Genomic DNA, 18,425 nt, shown 5'->3' with positions numbered 1-18,425 from the left:
TTCTTTGACGAGCACGAGATCCCAGCCAAAGCATTCCAACGTCCATTTGATCTGATCCTCATTTTTTTCATTTAGAAGTTGACACGAGTCTTCTACCGGTTGCCTGCGACGCGGCGATGACGGGGTTAACTAGTTCTCCTCCTCCTGCTCCTCCTCCTCCTCTTCCTCCTTCTTTCCCAGGCAGTTGATCCACATAATGGGATGTGCCACCGCGTCGCTCCATTGCTTTAAGCCCCGCGGCAGGTCAACATATTGAACGCAGGAGGCGGCGCGACATGGGCCGAGTCTCTCCGCGGCGGTTAGGAGGCGGTGAGGAGCCGGTGAGGAGGCTGGCTGCCGCTCGGAGCTCGTCAGACACGGCCACTCACGGCTGCGCGTGAATGTCAGCGAGACCGACAGATTCCGACAGGCTCCGGTGGCCGCGTCGACTCCTCCCAAGCCGAGAACGGGGTTCCGCTCGCCGAGACGAGACCATCCGGACGGACCACGTCCCCGCGCGCCGCATCCCCGCTATGCCCGTGACAGCGACACAAAGGCCGGCCTCCGTTCCCCGCAGCCGCACGCCGCGCCACGCCGGCGTGGGTGCGTCCACGCGTTTTGCAGATGAGGATTTGGAGCTCGATTGCGCAATGAGGAGATCTGGAAGCAAGTATTGATACATCCTCCGACAATATGGCCGATCAGAGCAACATCCAATCCGCCGCTTCCAAGAGCATTCGGCCCTTTAAATCCAGCGAAGAGTACCTGTACGCCATGAAGGAGGACCTGGCGGAATGGCTGAACACCCTCTACGACCTGGAGCTGAGCGCAGACACCTTCACGGAAGGCCTGGAGACGGGCTGCGCCCTGTGCCGGCACGCCAACAACGTCAACCGGGCCGCCCAGGACTTCCAGCTGGAGTACCCCGAGGCGGCCCAGTCCATGAAGCTGCCCGGCAAAGACGTGGTCTTCCAGTCCCGCAACGTCACGGCCGGCTCCTTCTTGGCTCGGGACAACGTCTCCAATTTCATCAGCTGGTGTCGGCGGGAACTGTGGATCAAGGACGTGCTCATGTTCGAGACCAACGACCTGGTGGAGAAGTGCAACGAGAAGAACTTTGTCCTGTGCCTGCTGGAGGTGGCTCGACGCGGCGCCAAGTTCGGCATGCTGGCCCCCATGCTCATCCAGCTGGAGGAAGAGATCGAAGAGGAGATCCGGGACCACCAGGTTGGCCTGCAGGTTGACCCCGGGGAGCCCGAGGTCCAGAGCGCGCCCAGCAGGTGCTTTGGGCGAAGTGACAGCAAACGCAGCGTGGAGGACGAAGTCGAGCCGGAGCCTTTCGTGTGGCCCCAGAAGAGAGTTTTATGCGACATGAGAAATTTGGACGAGCTGGTAAGTCATTTTAGGACAGCCGAGAGCTGTAGAATGAGTCTGTTTATCATCTACATTCAACAAGGTTGAAAATTTTAATTTAAATCCTTCATAAAGATAATCTTTTAACAAGCGAGTAATATAGATTTGTAATGATCTTAACAGGAACGTTACATCGTCGTAATGAATTGATTTAGCCATGTCACTCCACTTCATCTTTAGTGCTACTGACAATACATTCTGACTTGTCCTATCCGGCCGGTTTGCACATTTGTGTCTCATGAGTGGTTCATACCAACCAACAGGTTTGTTCTTTGAAAATTCCTACCCTTTTCAAAATCAAGTTTCCACATGCAAAGTAACAAGACTATAGTACACTAAATACTAATGCATTAAGACTAAAAAAGTGCCTCTACTTACAAATGTCTCTACATATGGAATATTCAGGTTACAATCCAAGCCACATCATACTTAATTTTGTGGCTTCATGAAAAAAATGTGGTACTATTTATCTGAAGACAAAACACATTGAACGTTTACTCCTTTTCAAGGGCAGAACGGAAAAAAAAAGATCCAAAGGCTTGGATTTCCACTTACAGTAAAGCTGAACAAAATAATGTCTCCAGTTCCTGCTATTTTTACACTACAATTCTACTGTATGATGGTTAACCTCACATAAGAGTGATGTGGTCAACGTTTATTAGTGTCTAACATTAACATCAAAGCGTTAGATCTTTTTTGAGGTTATCATCACCTCTGCTATTGTGCGATTTTTTTGTTTGTTTGTTTGCCACTCAGAAATTGAGAAGTTTGTCAGTTATTTCCCTACTGTGTACAATTCATGTTGAGTATATCGGTTTGCTTTGGTTACATTTCCCTTTCTGCCACTGTGGTGAAACCTGCTGACCTTTTCCATGGGCTCGTTCGTGAGATGTGCAAGGAACTCGTTAGAGGCGAAGCTAATGAGCGGACAGTCAGCGCAGTAGTGCACAGGCTTGAGGGTGAAGTTGATGTTTGCGCATTAATGAGCTGAACAATGTGGCTCTTTGACACTGAAAAGATGACAGCACAGGGAAGAGAGTTTGAGAGTAGAAGGAGGGGTCTGGAGAATCATGCTTCTCACACAGCGGAGCAAAGCGCTTCTGACGTGGCTTCTGTGGACAGACTGTGTTAGCTTGTGGAGGAAGATGTGTCCAGACTGTGTACACACTCATATGACTGAGGATTATACAACTCGGCCTTGAGGACAAAAGGTGTCTGTTTTTCAGACTTTGAGGGAATGTTGCACGAGCCTTTTTTATAGTCTGCAGAAATCGTATATTATCTTGTTTTCACGGCACGGATGTTACCTTTTCAAGTCATTTGATTGTCATGTGACCCGCAAACACTATATCTAGATAGGAATAGAGGAAACGCTTAAATCGTTTATGTGTTCCAAAAGTACCGATTTGCAACAAGCAAGTATGACTTGCAAACAGTAAAACGGCTGTCAAAAATGAAGCCAGTGCTTCTAAATTGAGCAAACTGTGTGTCATGGGTGTTTACAGTTTAGAGTAAACACCCTCTGCCTTATTTTGATGGGCACTGTAACCCTATATAGACAAAGGTTGGATAGATATGTTTTAATATTAGTCATAAATATGGGACTGTAGAAAAAAGTTTGCGAATCGCCGTGCAAGTATTTAATTTTTTTACCAGTAAGTCATACTTACTCAAGAAACCAATGGCTGGCCCACCCCTAATAAAATACAAATAAAATATACTTTTGTAAAATAATTTCAGCCCTCATGCCAGAAGAGCAAAAATATGAGCGACCTTGTAGGCTACCAACTGCTTACATATTTTGTCATTATACTACAGCCAACAAATTATCAATTAGGCTTTTAATAAAGGAGGAAATCATGCATTATGATAACACATTTAACAACTCCCATACAAGGGACATTTGTCTGACTGAAAAGGATGATGTGTATTTTTAGCTATTCGTTTACTCAACAATGGCTTTATAGAGCTCTCAGAGGCGATAATTTTGAAAACATTCTCTTTTCTCTAGTTATGTAAACTCTGTAAACGATAGTCTGTAAACACAGAACATGCCCATGCTTGCTAAGTGTTCAGTCTGGACAAGCACCACTACGTCAAAATTAAAAATGGCAGCACACAGTGATTCTTTGTCGGTATGTGAAACACTTCAAAAGGTTCTTGTGGAAACAAACCTACTGTGCTTGTGGTCATCGCCAACCATACATTTGTTGTTTTGATTAGTATTTATTTCTATTAAAAGGCCTTGGACTTAGTGTTCCATAATTACCCATCACATTCAGTTATGCCTGTCAGAGATGGAGAGAAAGAAAGTTGCAAGGCTTAATTTTATTGGTCCACAGCTGTTATAGCAGACTGTATGGCTTCTCCACTCAGGCATGCCGACAGAGTTCCTGCAGCATCCAGGATAGATAGCATTTCACTCCTTTAATGACTTCCTTTTTGATTCTATTACCTATTGATTTCTTATAATGCAGCATTCTTGATGGACTCATAAAGGCTCTCTCTGTTAATATCGGCAATTGTTATGAATGAAATGATTGTTCATTCCCAGTGAGATGAACGGATCAAATGCTATCACCTAAAAGCAAACAGATGACGCTGATCCTGCCGTCAAGTTTGCAAAGCTTGTCCGTGTCCGGTTTATTTTCCTGGTTCTTGAGCCATTGTTCTTTTTCGTTAATCACGCTAACGCCTTTGCCTCTTATTCATCCTACCAACCTTGGGACTGTTTTGATCTTTATGTTGAGGAAGTAAACAAACGATCATTTCCTTCACCAGAACTTGAGTCAGCACTTCTGTGAAGGCATTAGAAAATGACTCACATCATTGAAATACTCGTAAAAACAATCTCCATATGGATGTTTTTATCGAGATTCTTCCATGATTTACCACCAGTTAATATGTTTATAGTATAGTGTTGATCCTCTGCTTGACCGAATTTATCATATCACCCCTAGAAGGGATTATGACACTGATATATATAGTCCATTTTACTATATGTATTTCAGTATTGTACATATTACATACATACTACCACCTCTTACTTCCCCTACAAGCTTTAACCATATCAATTTGAAGACAAAACACCATCTATATTTTCAAGCAGTTGTTATTCTTCTTCACTCGAGGCTTCTTACAGTAGTTCATAGATTCCCACCCCCCATCATGCGCTACCCGATAAAGCTAAGAAACCGTTAAGTATGTCTTGTGGTAAATGAATAGACTGCCACTGTGGACTGCCATAACTAAATGCTGGCATTTCCACCAAAGTCTTTGTTTAAGATGGAGGTCGGAGCAGAGGTCAGGTGAAGAAGAAGGAAAATATGGCTGCCTTTATGGATTTTCATTTAACATATGCTCCAGCTCATGCATTGAGGAAATAGAGAAACAAAATGCACGGTAGACAAAAGCGCTTGTGCCCGGAGTGACTTCACTGTACACTCGGCTAAACCTGCCTGCAATAGATGCAGTTCTGAGAGGGAAGAGCTACAGTAGAGAGCAAGAAAAGTAGGTCATTCCTGCCTTGCATTGGGTCACACGCTTTGCCGAGAGAGCGTAGCATCACTCGCTGCGTCTGTCTCTATTTTCACATGCTCTCCTGGCTTTAAGGTGTCACCCGTTCAAGGGTTCTTTCCCTGACGATTATACCAACTGCCGGGTGCCTATGTCCTCCCGAGGACTGATTTAATTGGCTTGGCATCTCTTTTATGGCTTCTTATCCCACTGTTTCATGATATCAGCTGATTGTCCACATGACTGGAGTTTAATTACATATTTATCTGAGCGGGGCTCTGTGTGTGGTTATTTTCTGCACCTGCCTGCAGCATCTTCAAGTAGGTCTCAGGTGGCTGCTATACAGAATAGCACCATTAAGACCTATACTTTCTGTACATAAAACGTTTTTATTTGATAGAGATGCCATCTTGCATAGCAAATGTAAATATTACACATTTTCGTTGTTAGAAATTTTTAATACTGCTTACTCCTGTAAATAAGGTTATTTCCCTTTGAAAACACTGCATTTGCGAACATTTAAAACATTGAAAGGCCTACTGAAAATTCCTGCATAGGGAGTTTTTATCTTGATAATCTCCAGTTTCTCCAGTTTTTATTGTTAAAGTTTGCTCATAATTATCTGGAAAACCTGTATTGAGCTCATGTCCTTGCACGCGAACACACCTATGTTTGATTAAAGCATTAGGCCATGTTAGATTGTTGACTCACGATCTTATTTGTTCAAAACTTTCCAAATAAAAGACAGAGGGGTGCATTTGTGAAGCGAATGAGGAAAAGCATGCAAAATCTTAATCTCTTCCCCTCCCATTTCCCCTACTCGCCATCCCCAAGGGGAAGGTGCAGCCCTCAGTATCAGTCTATCTCTTCCACAAATGCTTCTTCGTGTATTTTCAAGTCAGGAAGGAGAGGCAGGAAGGCGTTTTGACTCACACTGTGCAGATTAGATTAGATTGCTGCTGTAATCCAAACCTGTCAGAGCAGTCTCTTCATAATAAAATGATAAGGTTGTCATTCTGTTTTTGCATGTAGACATTCCTTGGTTAAAATGGGAGAGGCATGTTGCAGAACGCTCCGTTTTTCTATCTTTTTTTTTCTTCTCCTCTGAACATCTGCAGATTCCACTCCAAGCGTCTCATGTGACCAGTATTCATTTATAATTCATCCATCGTTTTTTTCGCCGCCTTCGGGCGCCCTGTTCCCAATATATCCCGCCTGACCTTGTCTTTCTCCTCCCCCTCTATCAGCCCGTAGTGTGAAATGTTGTGTGTTGTCGATACGGCGACGGCTTGGGAAGTGCACACATTTAATTTCAAGAGGAAAACACTCAAACGCCAGGGGTTTCAGCCTTTGGGATAAAATATGTGATGTGACCTCACGCTGGTGAACAGCTGAGAAGAGGCGAGAAGGAAAAAAAAAATGGCAAACTCAACCTCTGAAAAAGGAAGGCGGCCTTATGTGTGTATGTGTATGTGTGTGTTACCATGGAAATGGTTCCATTAACTCACACGCTGGGGTTTTTCCAAACAGGGCTACTCACAAAATGAAAATCACAGTGACAGAGCAGACAGAAAGAAGGCAAGGCAGATACATATATGAAAGCAGACAAAGCACAACATGTGTAAAGGTGACTCAGGCAGGTGGGTGTTGCCAGCTCGCTGTGATTCTACCCGTTCAATTTTGCAAGACCCATAAAAGAACATAAGATTAGCTCAATAGTTCAAAATCCTCACCGTATAAAGGATAGGTCGCTTGTGGTATATATATCATAATCTCATTTACTTGCAATAATTGTGAACAGATTGGGATTCAATAAAGATTGGTTTGACCCAGATGCCATTAAAACATGAATCCATAAATCCCCGAAAGATGTAAGTGGTAAACTCTTAGTATTTAAATTTGAGTCTGCTTTCCTCACATGACCTTACTAATCAAATGACTTTTTTTTCTTAGTTGTGATTATAACATGATTCATCTCTGGTGAATACGCGCATTGCAATTTGCAATGTAGAATTTTCTTGCTTTATGTTGTGATGGCCAACACGATCCGGCACACTTGCGTGAGACAGATGCCAAGAACAACAAATGAGTTGACCAATCCTGCAAGAGCCGAGGACAGATCTCACTCCACCCTGCAGTCTTGTCTGACTCCACTTGCCTAATAAGCAGCCTCAACCACACTAAGGGCGCTGGCTCATGATCTCAATTCAAAATCCAGCTGGCGGCGCTAGCCTGCTGACATCATCATCACCACCCCCTCTGCTCGCAAGCTTGATGATGCCATGATCAGAAACAATGTCACTCAGTACAGACTTTATTTATCAGGATGTCTGCGTGGATTGATTTTAACGCTGTAGGAAAATAAGTGTCACATTCATTGTACCTCTTAGGAAATTGTGTATAATTGAAGGCTCGCAAATGACGCACAGTCCACACACATACTACATAACACAGACTTATTGTGCTGCTCTCCCAGTAAAGGGCACCATTGCATGTATACTGTTCGTATGACTAAGTATGACCTCATATTGAGTTCACAGGAAGAGCTGGCCACAGAGTTCCTTTCTGACATGTCTCATGTGCTTTGTTCATCTCAGGTCCGTGAGATTCTGGGCCGCTGTTCCTGTCCAGCTCAGTTTCCCATGATCAAAGTGTCCGAAGGAAAGTACAAAGTGGGAGACTCCAGTGCGCTGATCTTCATAAGGGTACGTCCATCCACCTCTGTCTGCCTCACGCATAATTATACCTACCCGGTAATTATATGTGGCTTTAAAAGGAACAGTTGTGACTCCAGGAATATTTAATCCCTTTAATTCCTTCATATTTAAACAACTTCAATTCAGCAATTACACACTTATTGCATACAGTGTACAATTAGGGCATATTATGTAATAAGATGCTTTTATACTGTAGTTTACTATTATTACTATGTTCTTTTGAGGCCCACTGTCGTCGCATCAAACCATATGGCGGTAAAAAAACATGCTGTAGGTTAGAGAAATAACAGAGGGCTGTCTCAGCATGTTAGAAGCTGAGCTATTTTTTATGCCACTGTCAAAAAAGGTAACAGTCGTACAGTGGGACCGCTGATGTCAAACACGACCTTCCACGTCAGTCTCTGATTTGGTTAAATTCAAGTCATTTTGCAATAGGGAACAATGTAAAATGTAATTAATCTCCAAGGAACATTTAACCACTGGACTACACCGCATAAAGACAACGGAATTTGTTCACATGTAGTACTTACGTAAATTGGGCAGTACTATATGCCGCTTGTTTTATAGGCTATTTACACCAAAAGACACGTGCTTCATAAGCCTGTAAAAATCTACTAAAAAACACACTGGATTGTAAAACGCAGATTTCAAAACCAGGGAAAAAAGTAGTGGACGTTTATGATGTTTATGGTAATTATTCCGGGCAATTTTGTCAAACTAAAACCAAATGATGATGACGACGACAGTCATTTGACACAGGAATAAAACATTTCCTTTCCTGCGTTGGGTTTGATTTTTTTGTAAAGCATTTGTCTGGCCCATGCCCAGAAATGCACTTTTTCCCCATAGTGAGACACAAATAGAGCTTTTGGTCATTTCCTGCTTTGGCCTTTATCGCGGTTGGATTTTGTGCAAACAGCAATGCTTGTCTCAGTTTCAGATTAAGAATTGCCACTATACCCGCATCAAACCTCACAGGACCGGGGGGTGGGGGGCTGGATTGCTTCATGGGCAGTATTGATTCAGTCTCGCTTACCGAAATGGTGCCCTTTGTTGGATTAATGGCTCTTCGAATGGATAGTGCAAAATGTGCTCATTTATAGTGTACACCACTTTCAGCAAAACAATAAACATTTCCCTCAGTGGCTCCATATACGTACATGTAATAGTGAAAATATAAATATAAAAAAAAAAAAAAAACATGACATTGTCTTCAAAGAAGGAATTAAAATGCGCAGTATACTTCTTTAAGCACGTGGATATTTCACAAACAGGCATATTCTAAAATGACTGTTTAGTGCTTTGTTGGGGTTTGTGCAAATCTCTGTGTGCTGATCTGTCATTCTGGTAGCGAGCGTTTCCCTTGTCAGATTGGTTCTCTTCACCCTGTCTCCGCCCTCTTGTGGTTCCTCACTGAGGATGGCAGTGATTATGCATATGCCCGAGCACCCATACAAGTGTAGCCAACACGCCTCTTTTATTCTGTGGAGGAGAGGAAGCAGCGGCTGCTTTATATGCCTGAAAAAAAGTATTCAGAGGCTTAAGCTTTTCAAGGGTGTTGAGGCTAAACAAGGCCATGAAACAGATAAAGCAAATGGGCAATTGATCCTTTTTGGACAGAGGGGTAGTTCATAATCTTTCTTTTCCTTGAGGGAGGCCGCTTTTACTGGGAAGTGATGTGTTCAGTCCTGAATATAGAATTCCAGCAACAAAACGAGAGGAAAATCGCTCCAAAACGTGCATTTATTACGATGTTGTTGCCATAGAAACAGGGATTCAGTGTATCTAGCTTTAGCAGCTGAGCCAGCAATTGTAAGTAGAACATCCTCCCTGAGCATTTCATCACCCGGCTTTTGAGATCTGGAAATGAATACATGATATTTATTTATAATGTAGTATTATAAAGGAACAAGCAGTTGGTTTTAAATTAATACAAGACAAAGATAAAATACTGTGTTGTTGAATAATACAGTCGTTTTTTTTTTTAATGAATTGAATTGAATGCTTTTATTGTCATTATACAAGTATAATGAGACTCGGTATATCTAGCCTTTCTATTGTGAATGAAATTCATCCATTACAAAAGAAATTAAAAAAGAAAGTAAGGTGTGACGTGTAAATCTTAAATCGTTTTTGGTAGTTTGGGGTCCTTTATTTGTTAGGTAATTATATCCCATTGTGTTATGTTCCCTCTACAATTATTGTTTTAGAAAAAAACAATGATCATACACACCTAAATATGATTTGCAATTCGACAATCGTAAACTTTGAATTAATAAAGTGTATTTAGTGATGCACAGTCAGAGTGGAAGTGCTTCTGTTCTGCATCTGTAATTAGCTTAAGTCCAAGCCATACTCCAGCGTCTTGGGCTCCAAAGAGATAAATAAAACATGAATACGCATCAGAATTTGAGGAAGTACTTCAACTTGGCAATACCAGACAACCAGTGACGCTGTCACCGGCCTGAAGTCAGGTCACTGGGAGTAAGCAGTTTATGCTCTGATAGAGATAAGCAGATCAGCTGTTTTGACGCATCATCATGCAGGAGGGGAGCAGAGCGAGCCAGATGAACTGGATTGACGGCAAACGTATTAGAGAAGGTGGGGTCAGACGAAGGTGCGCGTCCCTTCTCTGTGGCCTCTCCCTGACCACGATTTGGCACTGGGTGATTCGTTGCGATGCCTGTGTAATGCGCCCAAAATAAGTTTGGCACCAGGTTCAAGAGAGGTACAATCGCGACTTGGCCTCCGTAACCTAGGTACGACCTTTTAACACATGTGGCTGGCAGCACCTATTACACAACGCAAGGCGGGGGGGCTGTGTGTCACATCAGGCAGACTCTGCCGCATCAGTGTGGACAGCTTCTGCCTGGAGGGACTAAGGCGCTTTGCTCCCATCTTGTTGACGTGTGCTCATCATATATTTGAGGAGAGTCAGAAGTGACATCGTATCTTCACACTCACACTCTGTTAGGGACCCCCATTTCCACCTTTCCACAACCTGCTCGTTTTTTGATTAACTAAAGTCGCAAAGTGGACAGACAGCAAGTGGTCAGAAATCATCATGCTAAATTTGACATCTTTTTACATTCCAGCCCAACTTCATAACAAATGTGTGCAAACAGCCAGAATATTGCTTCTTTATCATGAACCCCTCTTTTTTTAATTGTGAGTCGGCATGGTAATGAACGGCCCTCTTAGGGCAGCAGCTGGGTGTGATGGAGGAGAAAGGCGGGAGGGTGAAATAGGGGGGCATCTAGGTGTTATGTAACGTCTAAGGCAAGCTGTCCCACTTGTAGAATTTGCTGGACTGCTGACTATTGTGCTGCATTACACTAACAACATTCAGTCATTTTAGTTATATACATGAATGGCTTTGTGATTGTCTACTGAAACCTTGTTTTGTGCCCCCCATTTTAGGTCCTTCGTACTCATGTAATGGTGCGCGTAGGAGGGGGCTGGGACACGTTGGAACACTATTTGGACAAGCATGACCCATGTCGTTGTGCTGCCTTTGGTAAGATGTCTTTTTGCCCGTTAGTTTATTTTACAGATGGGAACTTTGTAGTTGGGAATTGTTTATCAACAGGTAGAAAAAATAATGATCTGCAATATTTTGCATCTTCAAACAAGGTGTGGACTCTGGAAAAGTCAAACCTTAAATGAATTTATGCCCAACATTCACCTAAGTGGACACTCCTATCTCACTTTGACCCCTGACTAATTGGATGTTAGACAAGTAATGAACTCATTCATCCAAGTTTGTCATGGAAAATGTGCTTTGAGTCCTTTTACAGCTATCTTCTAGTACCTAGTTTTAATATTGCATTCATGTCTCAGAGTTCTGAAGCTGCCCAAAAAGTTTCATAAGCCATGATGTCATCATTTTGGAAAGATTATGCAAGATGTAATTATAGATAGTCAATATTAAAGGAGAAGGCAAGGCTTAATAAAGGGTTTGGTAATATAGGGCTCTCAAGCCATATTTGGCTCTTAATGAGAGCATCTGCCTCCCTGCAGACTCTGAAATGTTAGGTCGGCTCACCTGACGTCAAAGAGCTGTGATGAAAAACTTTTGTCTTGCACTTTAGCTAGTAATTATACACCCTCGGTCATATCTTGAATAAGGGTCTCATAAGAAACAACCTATTTGGTTGTCTTTCATGTATTTCTTTAATTCAACCATGGTTACCTGTCACCCTACAGCCCATCGATACCACCAGGCCAAGGCCAGTGGTCAAAGTCAGGGAGGCCAGAGTAAGTCTTCAAGTGCCCATTCATCCCGCTCCACAAGTCCTGGTCCCCACTGGCGAAATGAAGGCATGGCACCATATAAACCACCCGCAGACAGACGCTCGTTGGAGCCCTCCTCCACACCTTGTGCCTCTTCCACTCCCGCAAGGCCAAGCCACCCTCAGAACCCCTCGAGCACGATGGAAACTGAACCTCGTACAAGTCTTCCACAGCCCCCTAGAGACCGCTCGGAAGCTCGAGGCCTGAACCCTCTGAGGTGAGTGAGTGAGTGTGTTTAGTATGTATGAGATGAGTGATATTATTTATGGTATATAAGTGAAAGCGCTCAAGCCATTTTCATTTTTTTGCCACCTGGCGGGTGAGAGAGAGAAATAGAATCCAACATATGTACAACACGGGCAAATGCCAGGAAACAGATTAGATTAGGTCATCAGATTTATCTAATCTCAGGTGACATTGCCTTGATAAATCTGCTTTACAAAACACTCTCTAGCACCATTTAGTGGAGAAAATTTAACACTAAATTTGCCTTATTTTAAAATCTATATGCATTTTGTTTACTCAAGTAGAAACAAAAAATGAAATGATTAGCTAAGATCGTGCTAGATTTAAACAAAAAAAAAGTCTGTTAGGATTTGCATTTTTGTGATTGAATAGTGGTGACAAAGCCAGATTAGCAGCATTGTCCTGTCTGTTGCTTGGAAAGAGTATTAGATTTAAATATTCTGTTTTATTTATACGTTCCTTATACATAAGAGTCAAAAGGATGGTGGTATTTTGGCATAAAGACCATGTTCTTTATTCAACGATGACATGGAATAGATGGATGTTAAGTCAAAAGCACTTTCAAGTCTGAGAGCGTGATGGATTCCAGACTAGAGAAATTTTAATCGGCCAACTATACCCCGACAACTGGTCAACGCTAATTTGGGAAGTAGGTCAGCAGGTGGGCTGGCTTTCTTCAAGCAATTACCATTCCAGGGCATAAATGAAAATTGTACACATGATTACATCAGTGTTTAAAACAGTCATTAATGAGTGACATACAAAAGATTCAAAACTCTGTTTCATCGCTTATATACACAGACTCATAAATAAAAATAGAAAAAATGTTGCTTGATTTTTTTTGTCCATTTCTGATTCCAAATCACAATTCAGATGATAAATAGTATGGCACCTACAAATTCAGACGCTTCTAGACCGCATGCATCAAATTTTACTCATATCCTCCTTTAAGTGAGCAATAAGAGCTCATTGTAGAGTCAGAGTAGATAGTCCCACCGTTGCAATGCAGTGGAACAGTGCCTAATTGTGAAATAGCAGCGCTTAGTTCTAATCCTCCCACTTGTTCTCATCCTGACGATAATCCCCCAGGCTGTCACAGCCCACTGTACTGAGAAACACTCATCTTGGGTCAGTTAAAAAGTATCCATATTGTCAGTCAAGTTCAAATTCATCCTTTATTAATTATTGCCCTAAGAAACATAATTTCTCATGTCTTAAGTCTGACACCTGTTTTCAATCAATTTTTGCCATTTTTTTTAAATAGAGCAAAACGACCTCTTTTTTGGATTTCACACAAAAAATGTGTTTCATTTGTCAGACTTCCATCAACTAAAATGTTGTTTAAAATCATTGCCTCATATTATTATCTGAAAAGCTGATATGACAAAAAAGTGTTGCTTCCTCGAATGATAACTCAGGGAAAACATTCATTCATTTTCCGTACTGCTTATCCTCATAACGGACATGGGGGTGCTAGAGCCTATCCCAGCAAACTGTAAGATTTAGGTGGAGGACACCCAGTCTTCGTTTCCAGTCAATCGCATGGCACACTGAGACAAACAACCATTCACCCCCACACTCATTCTGACGGAGAATTTGAAATGATCAACCAGCCTACCATGCATGTTTTGGTGATGTGGGAGTACCTGGAGAAAACCCACGCCGGCATAGGGAGATCATGCCAACTCCACACAGGAAGGTTGGAACCCACTGGGTATTAAACCCTTGATCTCAGAACTGTGAGGCGGATGTGCTAACCACTAGTCCACCGTGCCGCCTAGGAAAAACATAATCCAAAAAATGAGTCGTAACTACACACTGGGTGAAGTATTTGAAAATGAAATGATGCGCTCCTTTTTTGTTTCAGGAATCGAGATACAGCACTGCCAGTGACGAGACGTCTCTCCGGAGACAGCGACTCTTCCACGGCGTCCTCCAAAGGGGGAGGAGGACGTCTCTCTCTGAGTGGAACATCACACCGCTCCAGCGAAGAGGTCGTTCTTCTTGTCAATCGCAAGCAGGGCAAGCACGTGATCGAGAGACCTGGAGCTCAGAATGCGCCGCGTAGCTCGTTGCCCCGTGCGCGCAGCCAATCTCGCGAGCGCTCGGTGCTCGCCCCGGCACTGAAACCGAACCCGTCTCCAGGATCAGATGGAGTACGAAGCGCTCGGACAGAAAGGGGCAGATCCCTTTGTAATGAAGGTCCAAGAAGGCTCCACGCTCCTCGTTCGCACAGCCAGAGTAAGGTACCTAACCACACTCGGTCCAGTGAAGCCATATCAGGGCTCGCCACCGGCCACCGGGATACTCAAGCAGCAGAGAGACGAGAGGGACGAGACGACCCTCGCAATAAACAAGTGCCCCCGTCGTCACCTAGGTTAGGCGGCGTGCTGTCCAAGAGGCAGTCATCCTCGTGCTCCAACTCACCCATTAAAGGAGTTCAAAACAACAAAGACAGCCCCATTAAGAAGACTATTAACACTCCCAGACCTCCTCGCTTACCCTCCACTGGTAAAGGGAGACTGCTGCCCCCCGTCAGTTCAGGAGGACGGCGGTCTCCTCATTCGTCTCCCCGGAATTCTCACCATCACGCCGCCCACAGTCCTCGATTGTCCCAGGGCTCTCGGCCTAATGGGCGAGGTCTGTGTAGAACCTGGTCTGGTCTTGGCCGTCAAGACCCAGAAGAGGAAGGACAAAGTTGTGCCTTCCAAATACTCCCAACGCTGGACCCGAAGAGAGAACAGGACCTGTATCGCAGCTTTGAGGCTGAATATTTAGCCAACACGCAGCAAAGCAGAGGCGGCGTGGGGCGAGCGGTGGGCCAGCGTGCTGCTAGAACCCATTCCGTACCAGTACTCACTGATCCCAATATCACGGATTCTGCTTATTCATCCTCCAACTCCTCCTCTTCCTCTTTGAACGTGGGGGCAAAGATAGGAGTCCTGCCGGAACTCAGGGAGTCCAAAAGGGCCAACCTTTCCCACATTCCCCTAGAGGACCCCTTGAACTTGCTTTACGGACAGAACTTTGCGCAAGGGGACGCAGAACACTGGAGAGAACATGGGGGCAATCTCAAGAAGCTCCCAGCCATCTCCAGCAACATGGAGACACGTACTTCTTTCCCCGGGGACTCGAACAGACTGGTTATTCCCCAAACTGACCTCTGCAAAAATATGAATGGAGACCATCGGAGCCAACAAGGTGAGGAATGGGGCAACAACTCGCGAGGAGATATTCCTCTAGAGACTCATCAGCCAAACGTACCATACGATGTACAAAATAGTAACGGTAGTGCGGACCTCCCACTCCCCGAGGCCGGTCCTTTACCCGTTCATCTGCCCTTATCCGAGGACTGCTCCTACCAAGACTCGTCCAGTGAAAACTCTTCAATGTGCTTCAGTCTAAGCGAGTCCCACTCCGAATCTCCCCCGCTGACCTCTCCCCTGGCCAACGGCGACACAGTCGGAGAAGTACTACACGGTAGTAAAGAACAAAAAAAGATGGGCAGCGTCCTAGTTTCCAAACACAAACTTGCAAGCCGAATTAAACTACGTGCCGACAACAGTCCGGCAAAGAACCCCTCACGCATTCCTACGCTGGTCAGCTTCAGAGAAGCGCAGGGTCACGAGACACTTTCACCCTGCCACACCCCGCCGCTCTCCCCTCGGAATTCCCACAGTCCCATTTGCAACAAGGATCACAACTTTCCTGGGAAGTCCGGGAGCCTAGACACCGAGGCTTGTATGTAGCACAGAACTGTAGGAACTACCAGGGCATGTTGCCCTTACTCTTGACTACTGTGTAAAAATACTCTTAGACTTTGGTGTTGACTGTTTTATTGCATGTCAGGTTGCTTTTATTTTGCACTCTAGCCAAATCATTTATTACCAAAGGAATGGCATTTGACATGGATTTTACGTTCATTTATTTTAAGGTGTGTTTGGGGAACATTTTGCCAATTGTTATCTTTTTTTTTGGTTGACACAGAGCGACAGAAAGAGAATATTTGCTCCAATGTGCCCCGTTCATGGGGTATGGTAAAGTGCCAGAGGTTTAAAGCTGTAATTTTTCCAAATACTACTACTATAACACATTTGTCAGCTTTTATTGGCGTCCTCTTGTGGTATGCCATGGCCTTGCGAGTAACAGACCTATAATTGTCTTCTTTGACTCAATAGCTACATATTTGCAATTGTATCAATCGGTTGGATTTTCTTTGATGCAGTACAGTAATTTAATGAACACCTTTTTGATTGGCATGTATGGGCCAATGAAGGTTTTTTTGCTTTGTTGTCATTTTTCACTGACAAAAAATGTGGAGTTTTCACCTCAAACCAAACTACTTAAGAACCCACACATGTACAGGTGTCAGTTGCTGAGTAAAGAATGAATGTGTAAATATAAATACATGTGTATGTGCCCTCTGAGGAACGTGGGTGCTTTGTAAATATGTAAGCAATGAATATAATGTACATTTTGGCTGTATACTGAATCCTGGGCTGCCTTAGCTATGCAATATTGGCAGGTGAAATGCCTTGACAGTTCCCTTTGCCTTAAAATATTTTTCACACATTAGGTTCTGAATGTTTCTGTTAAAAATCACAACACTTTCTTTCCTAAATGCTTATTTCAATTGCAGCAATTGTATTAGAATGTTCAAATTTGCTTGGGATATTTCCCAATTTAGCTCATCATTGTCCACGAGTTCAGTCATTTTGAAACCTGAGTAATTATCATGGCAAAAGAAATCATAACAGCTTTCATAGTGGAGGTATACAGTTCACATGATAATATTTCCTTGTGTTATGCGATGCAAAGCATCTTTCAGCAATGGATGACTTCAGTTCTCAACATGAATAATAGATTTTTTGTATTGTAACTGGATATTAAGGTTTTCTTATCTTCAAATACTACACTCCCGCAAGTAATAGCGCTTCTGACATGTGTTTAACCAGATTCCTTTATTAATTTACTTAATTTTATTAGGTAAAGCAGGGGGAATTGTTGTGTCAGTGCAATCAAAGTTATGAAATGGTTCAATTAATGCTTCTTCACACCTTTTTCACCTCCTCTCAAGATGTTTTTTTTCTTTTCTTTGAAATAGTAATCGTCTAAGGTGGCATTGCAGGGAATTCACACATTGGCTGGGCTTTAAAGGACTGTGCATATGTTTGTGTACATATGATGTGAGTGGGAAGAGAGAGGGTTAATGTTGGACTTATTTATTTATTTATGAAGTGATGCCTCATTGGATGTGCGTGGCATCTTTGGTCAAGGTACTGTAAATTAAATATGTCTTGAAGGAAAGACAATTAAAGCCCAATGTATAAAAACTACATTTTTGCCCAAATTGATTTTTATGCCCCAAAATAATTTAAAGAGACTTTTACGATAGATAGTTAGACTTCAATGTTTTTAATCCATTATTGGGCCAAGGTTTAACATTTGAAAGGTTTTAAATTCAGTGTCTTTTGGGGTTCATCAGGATACATTCATTTTGTTTTTAAATTAAAAAAAAAATCTGCCTTGTAGAAACTTATTTACAAATACTAAAGTCAGATTGGGTTATCAATTTTATCGACTAAAATTAAAATGAATTAAAAAAACTGTCTGCCCCATGCAGCAACATTTGAATGTTCAGAATTTCTCTCATGTTGATGTACAAAAATCTGCAATACTTTACTGTTTTTCAAAGCTGAAAATGCTGTTCTTGTAATAAACATTTTCTTTCTGAAGTTTAATATTGAACTGATTGGATTATTGTCATCCACGGTATTTCCTTTCCTTTACAAAGAGCATGATTCTATTTATTTATTGTTCATGCTTATTGATTCTGCAGGTTGAAGAGCAAGTTTTGCTAAAGTTACACATTGGAAATGTCAGTTGAAACTGAGTTGAAACATTTAATTAAAATGAAACATCTTAACTTTATGTGCAGAGATGTCTGTTAGTTATGTCTTTGGTGGTCCGTGACCTTGGATCACATGGGATTATTGTTGTGGCTGCTTATATTGGCATTTTTTGCACTTTTTGTTCATACGAATTCATACTTTATTCTCTTTATTCATTTTGATAACTTTGGTGTTATGAAACACCATTTTGGATTGCAAATGAACTTTGAAGTTGAACTATGTACTTCTTCACAGGTATTAAACTGCAGATCAATAGCCCTTAGCAGTTAAACTCACCCATGCAAAAAGCCCATTATAAATAACTTATTAAAGTATATACTTGTTGAGTGAAAATATGAGCACAGCAAAA

General features: G+C 42.6%; 1 protein-coding gene across 1 annotated transcript; it reads left to right on the top strand.

Annotated features, from left to right (window-relative positions):
• The first annotated feature begins 125 nt into the window (after nt 1–125).
• On the top strand, nt 126–17,905 carry gas2l1 (growth arrest-specific 2 like 1). Its single transcript, XM_077601297.1, has 5 exons — nt 126–1,371; nt 7,506–7,613; nt 11,046–11,142; nt 11,832–12,135; nt 14,032–17,905. Exons 1-5 carry the CDS (start codon nt 673–675, stop codon nt 15,911–15,913), a joined length of 3,090 nt encoding a protein of 1,029 aa, XP_077457423.1. The 5' UTR covers nt 126–672; the 3' UTR covers nt 15,914–17,905.
• Nucleotides 17,906–18,425: the final 520 nt, after the last annotated feature.

This window comes from Stigmatopora argus, chromosome 5 (assembly GCF_051989625.1).
Source record: "Stigmatopora argus isolate UIUO_Sarg chromosome 5, RoL_Sarg_1.0, whole genome shotgun sequence".
NCBI classification, from domain to species: Eukaryota; Metazoa; Chordata; class Actinopteri; order Syngnathiformes; family Syngnathidae; genus Stigmatopora; species Stigmatopora argus.
The sequence above is the reverse complement of the archived record's forward strand: the minus strand, read 5'-3'. Positions and strand labels throughout refer to the sequence as shown.